Source organism: Bos taurus, chromosome 16 (assembly GCF_002263795.3).
Source record: "Bos taurus isolate L1 Dominette 01449 registration number 42190680 breed Hereford chromosome 16, ARS-UCD2.0, whole genome shotgun sequence".
NCBI classification, from domain to species: Eukaryota; Metazoa; Chordata; class Mammalia; order Artiodactyla; family Bovidae; genus Bos; species Bos taurus.
The window spans coordinates 67,463,584-67,477,379 of record NC_037343.1 but is presented as its reverse complement, the minus strand read 5'-3'; the positions used below and the strand labels follow the sequence as shown (position 1 = coordinate 67,477,379).

At 37.3% G+C, this 13,796-nt stretch overlaps 1 protein-coding gene across 2 annotated transcripts in view; it reads right to left on the bottom strand.

Annotated features, from left to right (window-relative positions):
• Positions 1–13,796, bottom strand: part of ODR4 (odr-4 GPCR localization factor homolog) — a 36,547-nt gene that overhangs the window by 21,027 nt on the left and 1,724 nt on the right. For both annotated transcript variants that reach the window (XM_059875313.1, NM_001080902.2), the window contains exons 2-7: positions 11,716–11,836; positions 9,004–9,138; positions 5,337–5,432; positions 2,992–3,098; positions 1,948–1,984; positions 1,032–1,172 (exon numbers count right to left, since the gene is read on the bottom strand). In XM_059875313.1, the coding sequence (XP_059731296.1) occupies positions 1,032–1,172; positions 1,948–1,984; positions 2,992–3,098; positions 5,337–5,432; positions 9,004–9,138; positions 11,716–11,814 (615 nt within the window). In that variant the 5' untranslated portion in view covers positions 11,815–11,836. The remainder of the gene's footprint in view (positions 1–1,031; positions 1,173–1,947; positions 1,985–2,991; positions 3,099–5,336; positions 5,433–9,003; positions 9,139–11,715; positions 11,837–13,796) is intronic.

Here is a 13,796-nt window from a genome sequence, read left to right as displayed (position 1 = left end):
GAATAACCAGTCAAATAAAATTTAGTAATTTCTGTTAAAAAAAGTAAGAAAAAAGAAAGAGCCTCAAACAAATATACAAAACAGTATTAAAGAGGAAACAATAAGCAAGCTCCATTTACCTCCTTCAACAGGAAAAAAGAAGATAAAAAAGCTATGAACAAAAGAATGGTACAGAATTACAAAACATAACTGGAATATGGAAAACAAAACTAAAGAGGAAGATAGTTCCCTGTGCTATACAGTAGGGCCTTGTTTTTGTTCATTCTATTTATAAAAATTTGCATCTGCTAATCCCAAACTTTCAATCTATATGCAATATCCTAAGACAGATCATAACGGAAAAGAACATGAAAAAATATATATACGTGTACAACTGAATCACTCTGATGTGCAGTAGAAATTGTTGTTCGGTCACACAGTCATGTCTGACTCTTTGCAACCCCATGGACTGCAGCACGCCAGGCTTCCCTATCCCCTACCATCTCCCGAAGTTTGCCCAAACTCATGTCCATTGCATCAGTGATGCCACAGTAGAAATCAACACACTGTAAATCAACTATATTTCAATTAAAAAAACTGTTTTAAACGACTACAGATGAAAACAAAAAAGACCAACCGGTGTATCGTCTTACATAGTTATATTTTACAATGTACATGTGCTCAGTTGCTAAGTCATGTCCGACTTTGCGACCCCATGGACTGTTGCCCACCAGGCTCAGACTTTGTCAATGGGATTTCCTAGGCAAGAATACTGGAGTGGGTTGCCATTTCCTTCTCTAAGACAATGTACCTATTACATGTTAATTAACAAATATTTATGAAGCACTTATTACTATGCTAAATACAATAGTATGATGACATTGTCCCATGTCTAAATTTCTAATCTGGCTGGACTAACAAATCAGTTACCTGTAACAATATTATAATTAGAATGCAATTTTGAAATTATAAAATGAACAGCATAGACAATCAGAATAAAGGTAGCTCATCTATTCAGCAATCACTAAAGAAAATTCATTTTATTCTGATACCTTTGTATTTTTCTCCAGAGTATAGCTGACAGAAGTAGTAGACAGCGGGACGTGAATATTAATATAAACTGTACACTCTAAGGAAAGCCATGAAGCTGATAGTCCATTTTGATACTTCCAATCTGCCGGTTTTGCAGAACTCTTTAGCAAAGGGGAAGAAAACATAAAATACGTGATTAACGTAAAACACATGGAGCAATAAAACATCATAAATTGTACAGCCCAGTAATTCATACAGGTTGTTATCCAACATATTTGGCCAGATTCCTTCATCAAAGAGCAATAGGTTAGAACTAAATAAAAATAAAGCATGCACTAAAAGTTTGGTATTCTTCAACACATCCTAGGCAATCCTGGCAACTCCCTCCCCGAGTGAAAGGCTGGTTTAAAATTTTGGCGAGTCCTCTGGTCCTGTAGTTCTCATCTGCAGCTTCACCAGAGTCAATTCTGAAGTGTCTGATGCGGCATCAACAATCACTGAGCAACTGTATGAGGTGCCAGACGTTTTCCTTCTGTCCTATTCCTGCTAACAAAATACTGCAGCTACTTTTCCACTCTGTTTCTTCAACACCTTAGCAAAGGATTAGTTTGGATTCCTCTTGAGTACAGACAATTTGTTTACTAGGCACTGCAGCTCCCACAAGCCTAGACACTTGTACTACAAGCCTCTCAAATATAATACTGGACCCATAAACAAGATAAGGAGAGCTTAACAAAAATATTCTAACAACAAAACAAAACATAAATTTTCCTTGTCTGCAAAGAAATTAAGCATATTTCAAAGTAAAAAACTATGGGTGGTTGTGGACATCAATAAGAAGAGACAGCATTGAGAATTATTAAAACAAAAATTTAATTTTCATTTAAAAGTAGTCTGCAACACAGAAAAGTCTTTATAAAGAGAATTTTTTCTTACCTTTGGATCATGAATATCATAAGTTCGACAAAATATTCTTTACTAATTAAGGATAGAAATAACCAAAAAAGTAAAAATAAAAAAGCAATTCTTAATAATCCAAAAAAAAACCATCCAAAAATAAAAACAAAGTATATGCATCCAAATTTTTACAAAATCATACCACTTCATGGTATGACACTTAAAGACAGGTATACACACACACATATATATGCATACATGGGTTTGTGCAAGTATATTACTTTTATATATATAAATTCCTTTGATTATAATACTTTGGATACTTTATTTCCTTCTGTTTATAAATCCTGCTCATCCCAATGAATAGAATGACAGCGCTTACAAAATTGTCCTCATATACACACTCTTTTTAACAAACAGGAGTGCTGTTCTGAATGGAGTCAAGCCTGGAATGTTTACTGGGTCAAAGAGTTTGTACAGGAAACATTCTAGTTTCAAAGGAGTTAAGAGCTCAGCTTCTGCAGGAATGACCACTTATTTGAATTTTGTATTTGGCAGGTCCTAATTTACTGGACCCTTACATTGCTTCACTCCCTTGGCAAAACTGCCTCATGCTTGGGAGGTACTTGCCCTGCTAACATGTAGAGGAGAGAAGCTAAGAAGGCCCTATAACTAACTGGCTTCTAGAGTCACCTGATCTTGGCCAAAGAAACAAAAATTTCCAGCTCAGTGTAATTGTGCTTTGAGTTGAACATTTTATCTATAGGAACTGGAGGTAAACAATATAAAAGCACTGCTTTGCCTAAGCTATACCTCTCTGTAGGGGACCTAGTGTACTTTAATGTACAGGGGTAGACAGCTGGCGAAGAATTCAGAAGGCCTAGTCCCTGCCTCCTCTCTCAAACTCCTTACAACATGAGACATGATTAACAACCATTAACACTATTCTTATTGGCAGTCCTATTTATGTGTTATTTACAGAAAACTTATAAATGATTTAAATAAACATTTGGGTAAAAAAGTTGCAGGAACATTATATTGGTATCATATACTTTAAAACATGAACACCTAAATAAAAGATACTTTTTTGTAGAAGAGCAAAAGTGAAGTATAACTCGTTCTGAGACCTCCTCTTCTGTGAAATTCCACAGTCTCTTTTTATTCACAGATTTTTCCACAGCAAATACTAGCTGAAAAAAAGGAAAATACAATTGAATGCAAAGTAAAAGGAAAGTACAGAAAAAGACAACTATAATAATTCTAATTTCCCATTTAGCTTTAAAATTTCATGATCCTATCATTAAATTTTCTTTCTTTCAAAAGAAAGAGTGAAACTGATTATTAATCATTTAAATTCCATTTTTAGAGATAAATAAAAATTGGGTATTAAATAAAAAAACATAATTCACTGTCATTAATGATCAACTGAACCCAATTTAGGGCAACTGAGCTTCCCAGGTGGCGTTGGTGGTAAAGAACCTGCCTGCCAAGCAGGAGACGTAAGAGACACAGGTTCGATCCCTGGGTCAGGAAGATCCCTGGAGGAGGGCATGGCAACCCACTCCAGTATTCTTGACTGGAGAACCCCCTGGACAGAGGAGCCTGGTGGGTTACAGTCCATAGGGTCACCAAGAGTCAGACACGATTAAAGCGACTTAGCACACATGACTTAGCACCCATGCAACATTTAAGTGAAGTATGAAGATTTTATTTAATTAGAATGAGAAATGACAAGTGATTTTTAGCCTAAAAAAACAGAGCACGTTGCCCATTTGGCATTTCTTATTTAAACGTCACAAAAGATGTAAGGCAATATACAAGGGTACATACAATACAGAATAACACAAATTATAAGTGAGAAAATCAGAAGTAAGGACATAAATCTATGCCACAGGTAAGAATGATAAAAATGCATACTTGATATGGGGAGAAGGTTCATAAATGCTCTAAGCTTTCTAAAAATACTGTGCACAAAGAAATCTAATTTGTTCCCTAATTCACATGGTCCATAAGCTAAACAGGTGATCAGAACAGGCACAACTTTCTTGGTAATGATATCAAAAGAAATTTCTAAAGACAGTATCATGTAATACAATGAATAAAGCTCTCTGCAATGACCTTATGGGAGACTGTGACAAGTTTTACAAGCTTACTTCATATCATATCCTCAATGCAGGCCAATGGAAAGAAACTAAAATGCTACAGTTTCTGAAACAGAGCATTTCTAAAATCTTATATGCTTCTTAGAAACAAGAGATGCAGAAAGCAAGAGGAAGGAGGATCTGTCTCTCTCTAGCACTGAGCCATTCAATCCAATGCAAACCACAAAATGACGCACAGCGGTGGACATAGGTTACATTCCAAAATGCCAAATAGGATGAACAACTGTGAAAGAGGTACACTTATTTAAAATGGTAAAAATGATACAAGGTTGAATAACTTGCCAGGGGAGGGATTATCATCTCCTTCTTCCTTTACTCCCATAGGTACAAATATCAAAGGTTTGAAGGTGGGATATTTGATGGGAGAGAAAGTTACAAAACTGGAAGAATCTGTAGCATCTGGATTCTGAGCCGTATGCTTTTTACTAGAGAAAGGGTTTTGGGGATTCTGGTGGGTTTTGCACTTCTCAAGATAATGAGGTCCCCTTCTTTCTTGGGGTGGAAAATAAATTTGTGAAGGCTTATCTGGATTTTTAAAAAATATTTATTTGGTTGCTTTGGGTCTTTGCAGCCATGGGATCTTAGTTGCCCAATCAGGTATCAAACTTGCATCCTCTGCATTGCAAAGCGGACTCTTAACCACTGGACCTCAGGGAAGTCCCCTTATCTGGATCTTGATTACTAAAAGAGATGCAAGCTGGCTGTCCAGAGCTTGCTTCAGGTTTGGGCTTAAGGGGAAACAGTTTGTGGACCCTTATATTTACTGGTAAACTATGTCACCCAATTGACTGACATCGGAATTAAACAAAAAGTAAGTGATTTGTGATAGATACTCTGTCCAGAAATAAAGAATAAGTATCTGACTGCCGTTACTTTATGTCTTATTCTCAGGATCCTAAGAGAACTGAAGAGATGAAGAATTACAAAACATTAATTTCACATTAAGGCAATCACTTGGAGCTAAATGGGAGTTCTAGCAGAATACTGTTATTGCACAATAAAAATTGTTAACCCTCTATAACTTGTTTCACAATAGTAAAAAATTAATTTTAAAATAAGGAATATATAGCTTTGATTGAAAATATATATTGACATATATTACACTCAAGATACTAAGCAATTTTGTCAGGAGCCATGATTGGGTGGAAAAGCCTGTTTTAACATAATCCCATCATAGAGAATTAATCTAAATGTGCCTAGGATCACTGTAAACATATACAAGCAATTAAGATGTAACTTGAAGAATTTTTGATATTTCAGACTTACTCTACGCAGGGTATTTTGAAATTCACTTCCCATTTCTAAAGCTGTAATAATAAATACTCCAAGAACTAAAAGTCCCCCTGGTAGCATCCTGGATACCTAAAAACAGAAATACAGCATTAGCTAACAAAAGCATTTGACATTTTATGCAACCTGTGTTTGAGAAGCTAAATATTAGATCAGTAAATGCCTACCTAGTACCAACTATATGCACAGCATTGAGGTGAGGGCTTTGAAAAAAAGGTTAAAATATTGAGAAATGGATGATAACCAAGATGAATGGGGTGTCAATCTTCCTAGAGTATTCTTAACTTTCTACCTTAAAACTACTTAATAAACAAAACCATTTCATAATGGCACCCTTTAGTTACAGCTGGAGAAGGCAATGGCACCTCACTCCAGTACTCTGGCCTGGAAAATCCCATGGACGGAGGAGCCTGGTAGGCTGCAGTCCGTGAGGTCGCTAAGAGTCGGACACGACTGAGCAACTTCACTCTTACTTTTCACTTTCATGCATTGGAGAAGGAAATGGCAGCCCACTCCAGTGTTCTTGCCTGGAGAATCCCAGGGACAGGGGAGCCTGGTGGGCTGCCGTCTATGGGGTTGCACAGAGTCGAACATGACTGAAGTGACTTAGCATAGGATAGCATTAGTTACAGCAATAAGCAAACTTCTTTCTTATAAGATCAAAGACAGAAATCTCTACTAAATTTTTCAGTGACTTCCACTATCAGCTAAATAAACAAATTTTATCTTAGGCTGGTATTACACTCTCTAAAATCTGATGGATTTGATATGCAGAGTCTCATCTGACACTACTTCCCATGAAATATTCAAGTGTTAATCACAAACTTCTCACTGTTCTCCTCACATATGGCCAGGTTTTCTAACTCTATATCTTGCACTCAGCCTGGAAGGATGTTCTCTTGTATATCTACATGTTGGAACTCTACTGAACACCTCAAAGTCAGCTTGAGGAAGCTATCTTCCTCGATCCTTTGATCTTCAAACTCATACAGGATTTCACTACAGTTTTCCCATGGAGCTTATCACATGAACCTGTGCTGTGGTTATGTGTTTCCTTACTGGTTGATCTGGGAGCTCCTTATTAGAAGAACTTAACTGTCAACTACCTCTGTATTCCTATAATATCCAGCAGAGTCTGGGATTTGAAGAGAGGGAGTGCAATTTGAAAATCCACTGTTTCCTATTGTTTAGATTTACAAATCTAAATTTTAAATTTAAATCTTAAATTTTAAAATTTAAATTTTAAATCTCAATTTTAAAAATCTTATTGATATTGGGTTTTTATATTATTTAGAGCTTTTCCGTACTCTTAAATAATAAATGGTTAAAAATCCTAGCAAGTTTCTGTGTCCACAGGATTATCTGCTTATAATAAATCTCTTGAAGTGGATAACCAGGCTAAAAAGTTATACATTATTTTTCAGGATTTTGACACATACTACCAGTTTGTCCTTTATAATATCTAATTTTCCTTCCATATGACTGTGGCTAGTTCCTCATGTCACAGGTATTGCTTTCTACCAGCTATACTCAAAAGATCAGAGTGCTCTGGTTATCTTTTATGTACTTAATGTATACGCAAAGTTTTCAGAAAATTAGATACCATAATCTAACTCCTAATATATTTGTATTATGTCTGCTGATGTGGGAGAGCTGGGTTTGATCCCTGGGTGGGGAAGATCCCCTGGAGGAGGGCATGGCAACGCACTCCAGCATTCTTGCCTGGAGAGTTCCATGGAGAGAGGAACCTGGCGGGCTATACAGTCCATGGGGTTGCCGAGAATCAGACATTACTGACAACGAAGCACACAGCACATGTTTGCTGATACCTCCATCTGATTTCATAAATTCTAAATACTATAGAGACACAAACTTGACCTACAAAAGCAACGAAATTTTCATATTTAGAATGGGGAGCCTGCATATCTTTTCAAAATCATAAATAAATAAAATTAACCATTTCTTTCTAGAGGCAATAAAGCTATATACTTTGCCCTATAAATTTTATGTTTGTATAGATGCATATAGATTTTTTAATCCAGTAAATATTTAATATTTCATTAGAAGATCATATTAAATTTTTAATGGATTTTTTTTAAAAAACCTAAATACTACATCCCAAAATAAATGCAGATAAACAAGTATGTGTGTTTGAAGATTTAAAGCTAAATGGAGAAGGAACTAATTCTACTTTTACCTTACTTTAACACTGTTCATTGGATGATATAATCCAATTCACTTTTAAGTGAATTTATTCGTTTCCTTCTCCCACCCCAAATCTGTTTCTTCTTTGTGTAATGGCAACACCACTTTCCTGGACACCCTGGAAAAAAGTCTCCGTAACCTTCTCCTACTCTCACAATCTCTTTACTGCCAGTCTAGTTGGTCACTAAACCATCTTAACACTAGCTCTTTCTCTGAAATGTTTTGGCAATGAAGTTCAGCCCTCTGCTTCAGTTTGTTGATTCATCCATTCACTTATCCTTTATTCTGGTGTTCTCATCATAAACCACGGGAACACTACACTTGACACTAAGGATACGGCCATAAACAAGAGACATGACCCCTGTCCTCATGAAGCTGAAGGGTCTAGTCACTAGACAATGTCATCTTTTCTTGAACTATTACTATAAGTAAGTTTTCTGCTCTTTCCAGTCTCCCTACTCTCCATTTACACTGTACCAAGGCACTGAAATTACTATCTCAATTATTGGCAGATCAATCCTCCAAATAGGGAGCTCTCAAAGTCTACCACAGAGCGACAGGCTCCCAAATGAACTCCTCCCTTCCCAGGATGACTGACACTTCAAACCATCCATAAACTGACCCCATACAGTCTTAAGCCTAAACACCCTCTTTAATACACACCATGCTTCAATTATACCCAGTTGCCTGCTATTCTAACACACCTTTAAATTTCATGCCTTTGGGTCACTTATCCACACCTTTGTGTATTCAGTGTCCTCCGTGACTTCTTCCAGCAAAGTCCTATTCATCTTTAAAGTTCAGAGTCTTCTGTGAAGCTGTTTGAATCCAACCACTTATAGATATTTGATCATCCCCCACTCTATACTCCTATAGTACTGTTCTATTTAATCTCATTTGGTAATAATGTTTTTCACTTTGGTTAAAATATAAATTCTAAGGATGTTAAAAAAATTTTTAACCATCATTTTACTTTCTCAGTACCTAGCTTAAGTCTTTAAAACAATCTGACCAGCAACAATATTATCAATAACTAGTATTATTTTAAAGTATAGAAAAATTGGAAATAAGCTAAATTAAAAAACACAACAGGTAAAAGTCAACAATGGAAAAGCATAGCATAATGAGATCAAAGGTTTTCAAGTCATGCTGCCTGGGTTCAAATCCCAGTTTCACGACCTGTTACACTAATCTTGGGTGAATTACTTAACTCCAAGTAAGAAAATGCTTTTTTAAAAACTAGATACAAGTAATCAACAACAAAAAAATATAATCATGAATGAAACACAGCAGAAAATTCTCCTAATTTTTTATATACTACTCAAGTTTTGAAAACCTATGAGTACTCGGAAATCCTAGTCTAGTAACCTGAGAATAAAGTATTTTTATTTTGTTAGCAAACACAAATTTAACTATATAAAGAGACAAACATGATGACCTGGTGGGCGTGTTCTGTGGCCCACTCTTCATCCAAGTTATCCAATTTGGCTTTGGAATGTGTGGGGCTCTCATTCTGTTCTTCTTTGGGTGGTGTTCTTGTGGCAAGAATCACATAATCCTTTTGTGAGGAACACTTGAAAACAAATTAGAAAAGCTTACTAGAGGGAAATGTCACCGAGGAATGCAAAGCCTTCATGATATGCAAAAACTGAGCAATATTCATAGCAGCTTAAATTGTCAATACCTGTATTATAATGGAATGAATCTACAGGGAAACCAATGTTGATGGACAGCCCTACAATATTTCCCTCACATGTTATCTTTCAATATATTTAATACCAGCTCCTTATTCATTTGGCATCATGAATATGCATCATGTAGTGGTCCTTTAAAATGGTTTACTAGATGACCGAAAGAACTGCATCTTAAAAACGTATTTATATATTTCTGGCTGCGTTGGGTCTTCTCTGCTGCGCGTGGGCTTTCTCTAGCTGCATGCACAGGCTTCTCTCACTGTGTAGCACGAGCTCCAGAGCAGAGGCTCAGCAGTCACAGCACACAGGTTTAGTTGCTCTGTGACATGTGCGATCTTCCGGGACCAGGGATCAAACCCCTGCCCCTTGCATTGGCAGGCGGATTCTTAACCACTGGACCACCAAGGCAGGCCCATAAACAGCACATACACTAAAAGATGACATGCTTGGTCAATTTTCTAGTTATTTTATTTATTTTCTAAGTAATCTCAACAGATGAGATAATTCAACAAATATAAAATCCCTGGAAAATAAAGCAAGAAATGACCTTGTGCATCTTACTTTCACTGAAACAATGGTAGTGGGGAACTTGCTCATATGGTCCACAGAAAAACCAAGTGGGTGTAGGACAGATAACCGAAGTGTTATATTAGATGGATGTTCCTCAGTTTTAACAGCAATTAAATGCTAACCAAAAGTGGGAAACCTGAAGATAAAATTGGGGAAAATTTACTAGCTCAGACTCATTATAGTGAAAATCTCCTACAGAGTAAAAGTACAAGGTAGCATGATGTTATCCTCATGACCTGAAATCCTAATCGTTAGTGTCATCCTGGAACAGAACAAAAAAAAATGAAGAGAAATTATTTCAATAAAAGTTATTTCCAGAATGTTACACTGAAATGAACACTGGGAACAGGTAGGCACTGATTAAGAAAACTCTTTGCTTTCATAAAATCTATGATTTTGAAAAGAAAAAGAAACTGACTCTGAGAATAGGAAACAGGCAAGCCTGAAAGCTCGAGGGGAAGGAGGGGATAGTGATGAACCTGGAAAAAAGAGAAAGCAGCAGCAAGAATGCTGGCAGGAATGAGAAGGCAGCATGAAGAGGGAGTGGAACTCTCCTAAACTGTGGGAGACTCACACGTGAGACGGCGGTTGTGCTGAGAAACGGGCTACGTGCAGTACGGGAAGTCTGAAAAAAGGTACTTCTCCCTGACCTTTTGCCTTTACTGATTACATCTTTCTCTAAGACTTTTCTTCCCTTCAGTTTTTAAAATAAAGGGAAGTAAAGATCCTTAAATAAAAGGTTTCTAACAAAAAGAATCCCGTAATAGATGTTAAGTAACCTGAATCTAAAAGCCCTGCCAGAGAGGCCATCTGGCCGGCTGGTGAGAAGCCTCATGAGGCGGCAGGACCTGGGTCTGCCCTGTCTTATGAGAAATCAGGTTTGTGAAAACTCTTCGAATGTACCTGTCTCTCAGGGCTACACTAACACTAACTAAGCACATTCAGAATGATGTTGAAAACGAGAATACCATGGAGGGGTATGAGCACACAGATCCCCTGCAGAGTGCATTCTTTCTAAGTAGACAACACAGGACATCCAATTATAAGAGAAAGTAGCTTAGGAATGTGCACAGTAGCAGAACAAGGAGCGCTAATTATGCAACTTGAATGTTCTACAGCATCATGCTAAAATACCCAGGAGGAAACCCGTCCCGACGGACTTTTATTTGTTATTAGGCCTCAAAATCAATCCTTGGAACATAGTACACTCTCCCCAAATAGAGTGAAGATAGAAGCAGCCGGTGCGCCTGCGTGACTCTCGTCCGTTCACTGCTGTGTACTGCTGACAGTCCTCCCTGCTGATTAACACACCTTCCCATCAATTATAAAAAGTCAGTGGGTGCTCATGCTTTTTAAAGTAATTCTCCAAACAGTTGTTCCATTTTGCATTGCTTTTTAAACTTAACTCTAAGAGGGAAATAAAATCTAATTTCCAAATTTCTCCCAGTCTCTGTCCCTCCCTCTCCAGTGAACCAATATTAAAAAAAAAAACAAACCTTCAGTAAACGAGTACCATGGTATGTAATAAAATATGTTACCTTTATTTGTTACAGGTCTGAGATGAGACAAACTCAAAACTGTCAAAAGCTACTTTGTAAAGAATTTGACAACCTGGGATTAAAGATTAGAGGGGAGTAAAAATCACTTTGAAAAGACAATGAAATGTGAATAATCTGGTCAGTAAAATTCTAATTTTGGAGTTTTTACCTTATAGGTTACTTTTACATTATCAAAAGGGAACGTGTTCTGACTTGGGCAAACCTGGGTTACATTCTTCTTCTTCATTCCATCCCTCCATCACCTAAGTTGGGTTTAACTATTAAATAGAATACTTTAACTTTAAACAAATTAGTTTCATCAATAAACGCACAAGAAAAGATACATACCTGTCCTATTAAAAGACCAGAGACAAAAGCTTTTCCCTGCAGATTGATGTTTGAAAGATACTGGCCAACAGTCTCTTCTACAATGTAGGTTCTTCCCATTATTAAGAACTAATTCAACTTCCTAAATTACAAGAAAAAATATACAGCATGTTTAGGCAAAAACCAGAATTTGCAATGGCTTTTCTCATGGGGATAGTATAGAGAAACTGTACTAACCTGACAATATCCCAAATCTTGCAGTGACTGCTTACTCAATAGAACATTCTTTCTTCCAAATTGTAATTCTCAATAGAGAGTTGCAGGAAATGACTCCCAATCAACTACAGTTGACATAAGCAATAAGCCTAGTCCCATATCTCAGAAGATATGGAAAAGGAAATGGCAACCCGCTCCAGTATTCTTGCCTGAAGAATTCCATGGACAGAAAAGCCTTGTGGGCTATAGTCCATGGGGTCGCAAAGAGTCAGACACAACTGAGCGACTATCAGTCACATATCACAGATAAAGAGAACACTAAGCTAGTGAGCCACACACCAGATTTCTTACTGAAATCGACCATTCCTTGGTTGTATCACCTTTGGTAATTTACTGCAGAGCCTCTCTGTGCTCGTTTCTAAAATAAAAAAGATGATAATTTCTGAGGTGCTCAATGAGAGGTTCAGTTCAGTTCAGTCGCTCAGTCATGTCCGACTCCTTGCAACCCCATGAATCGCAGCACGCCAGGCCTCCCTGTCCATCACAAACTCCCGGAGTTCACTCAGACTCACGTCCATCGAGTCAGTGATGCCATCCCACCATCTCATCCTCTGTCGTCCCCTTCTCCTCCTGCCCCCAATCCCTCCCAGCATCAGAGTCTTTTCCAATGAGTCAACTTTTCACATGAGGTGGCCAAAGTACTGGAGTTTCAGCTTTAGCATCATTCCTTCCAAAGAACACCCAGGGCTGATCTCCTTTAGAATGGACTGGTTGGATCTCCTTGCAGTCCAAGGAACTCTCAAGAGTCTTCTCCAACACCACAATTCAAAAGCATCAATTCTTCGGCGCTCAGCTTTCTTCACAGTCCAACTCTCGCATCCATACATGACCACTTGAAAAACCATAGCCTTGACTAGATGGACCTTTGTTGGCAAAGTAACGTCCCTGCTTTTGAATATGCTATCTAGGTTGATCATAACTTTCCTTCCAAGGAGTAAGTGTCTCTTAATTTCATGGCTGCAGTCACCAGTGATTTTGGAGCCCAAAAAAATAAAGTCTGCCACTGTTTCCACTGTTTCCCCATCTATTTCCCATGAAGTGATGGGATCAGATGCCATCTTCATTTTCTGAATATTAAGCTCTAAGGAGAATCAAATTTATGCATTCAAGAAGCACACTATGGAGACCTACTATGTCCTAAAAACTGTGCTAAAGTGGGATGGCACAAAGATGAATAATACTTGGCCTCTGGCCTTGAGTGATTCAGAGTACAACTAGAATGATGGAAGTAAACAAAAGCAATGTAATAATAACAAAAACATGCAGAGCTTTCACTCGTATAAAGCATTGTTCTAAGTATTTAACATATGGTGACATTTCACACACACACACACACACGCACACACACGTACATAGAAAAAAAAAAATAAAGACATGATTCCAAAAACCTAAAAAGAGCCATAGAGACTCTGAAGAAACACAGTAGCAGCATTCTGAATATAGGTAATAGTCATTACCTGCAAAGAAATTCCAATCTTATTCAGGGCAACAAAGCCCAGGCAATTCTAGATGTGCTGGGGTGTCTTAACTAACACCACTAAAATAAACTGCCAGTCACAGTGATTTTGCATTATTCTAAAACTAAAGCCCAGAGAATTGGTTCTGGCCTATTAGATCATCTATTTTTTTTTTTTTTTCGGTATTATCTCAAAATGCATTAAATTTCTTCCTAGCTCTCAGATTTGCACATATATTTGCTAAGTCTAGAACTGTCTATCATCAGTGCCTCTATAAAGTTAAGGGCTTTCCACTTTTAGCACCTTAAGGTATGCAATTCTGCATATCAAACTCTCTTCTACTTCTCATGCTATTCTACTCCTTTCCTT